This window comes from Salvelinus sp. IW2-2015, unplaced genomic scaffold, assembly GCF_002910315.2.
Source record: "Salvelinus sp. IW2-2015 unplaced genomic scaffold, ASM291031v2 Un_scaffold1697, whole genome shotgun sequence".
Lineage (NCBI taxonomy): Eukaryota > Metazoa > Chordata > Actinopteri > Salmoniformes > Salmonidae > Salvelinus > Salvelinus sp. IW2-2015.
Genome location: NW_019943092.1, coordinates 166,459 through 167,906, shown reverse-complemented (window position 1 = coordinate 167,906; position 1,448 = coordinate 166,459). Strand labels below are relative to the sequence as shown.

The window sequence follows — 1,448 nt, the reverse complement described above, 5'->3', positions numbered from 1 at the left end:
CCCCTGCCCACCCCTCTCTCTCTCTCCCCCTTCCGCTCCTTTCACGCTCTCTCTCCCCCCTGCCCTCCCTTCCCTCTCTCTCCAGTGTCAGGAGGTCGCAGTAGGCTCCACCTGATAGACCTGGGCAGCTGTGTGAAGGTGCTAGGAGGAGGGAAGGGCAGAGACAGCAGCGGTAGTAGCAGCACCACAGCAGCAGGGCTGTGTCTGTCTCTCTCTGCGCTGGGGAACGTCATCCTGGCTCTGGTCAACGGCAGCAAACACATCCCTTACAAGTACGTGTCTACTGTGTGTGTGTGTGTGTGTGTGTGGGGGGGGTTGTATTAGGTTTCACTCTCACCAAAATCTGTCCAAAATAAACCAATGCATGGTCTTATTTTGGACCTAAGCTTATCGCCTGCCTTCCCGCCTTTGGGACTCTCAATGTTAGGGCAGAGACATGAGTATCTCATTATATACAGATCTCTGGACGGATACATTTTTACGCCTGCTACGTTAAGTTAGATACACACAGATCGCATAGACCGCATGAGAGAGGAATGTACACAACATAACTACGAGAGGGACAGAAAGTATGCCTTATGTACTTTGAAGAACTAGTCAAATAATCTTGTCAGAAAGCTCTGCAGCACACTTAGGCAGGCTAGCTAAATAGCATGACTAAAGATGGTACAGTATGGGGAGCACAGTTAATATTAGATGGTCTGGCTAGCTGACTGCTACAGCCTGAACAGAGATGACTGATGAGATGAGGACTTTAAGGAATGAAAAAATTATTAAGTAATCAAATAAAAACCAAGTATTATGATTTCATATTAATTTAATATTGTTCTACTTTTGTCTGTGAAACCCAATGTGGACCTGACAGAGAATATTTAATATTTTTTATGTTTTGGCAATTGAKTGTTCACCTTGAATTTCCATTWAAAAAACMATAGAATCATTGTAATGTCATTATTTRCTKATGCATTTAATYTAAAAAAAAAAYWAAGAAATTAAATWAAAAAATCGAAACCCTTCTGATTTTCTAATAGTCAAACCAAAACCGAACTGACCTCAAAAAGCACGAATCGCTCAACACTAGTATGGATATGTGTGTGAGTATGTATTCATCTGTGAGTGTGTGTGTCACTGAGGACCTCTTGGAGGTTAGATTCAATGGCCTTATAATATCAGTCAGACACAGTTAGCTAGTTCTTCTTAACATCTATTTCATACTAATCTATAGGACTTGTTTAGAGACTTGGCCTTCCCTAAATAACCCTAACCCTGGGACTGAGTGGGYCTGGGTCAGCTGCCACTAGTGGCTTATTAGGGATCTCTATGGCTGCATTTACCCAGGCAGCCCAATTCTGATCTTTTGCCGCTAATTGATCTTTTAACAATAGTTAGGCAAAAGATCAGAATTGGGCTGCCTGTGTAAACGCAGCCTAGATATCCAACCCAATATA

General features: G+C 42.8%; 1 protein-coding gene across 1 annotated transcript in view; it reads left to right on the top strand.

Annotated features, from left to right (window-relative positions):
* LOC112071716 (kinesin-like protein KIF26B) overlaps positions 1–1,448 on the top strand; it is a 23,023-nt gene that overhangs the window by 7,666 nt on the left and 13,909 nt on the right. The window contains exon 4 of the mRNA XM_024139157.2: positions 86–272. Within this exon, the coding sequence (XP_023994925.2) occupies positions 86–272 (187 nt within the window). The remainder of the gene's footprint in view (positions 1–85; positions 273–1,448) is intronic.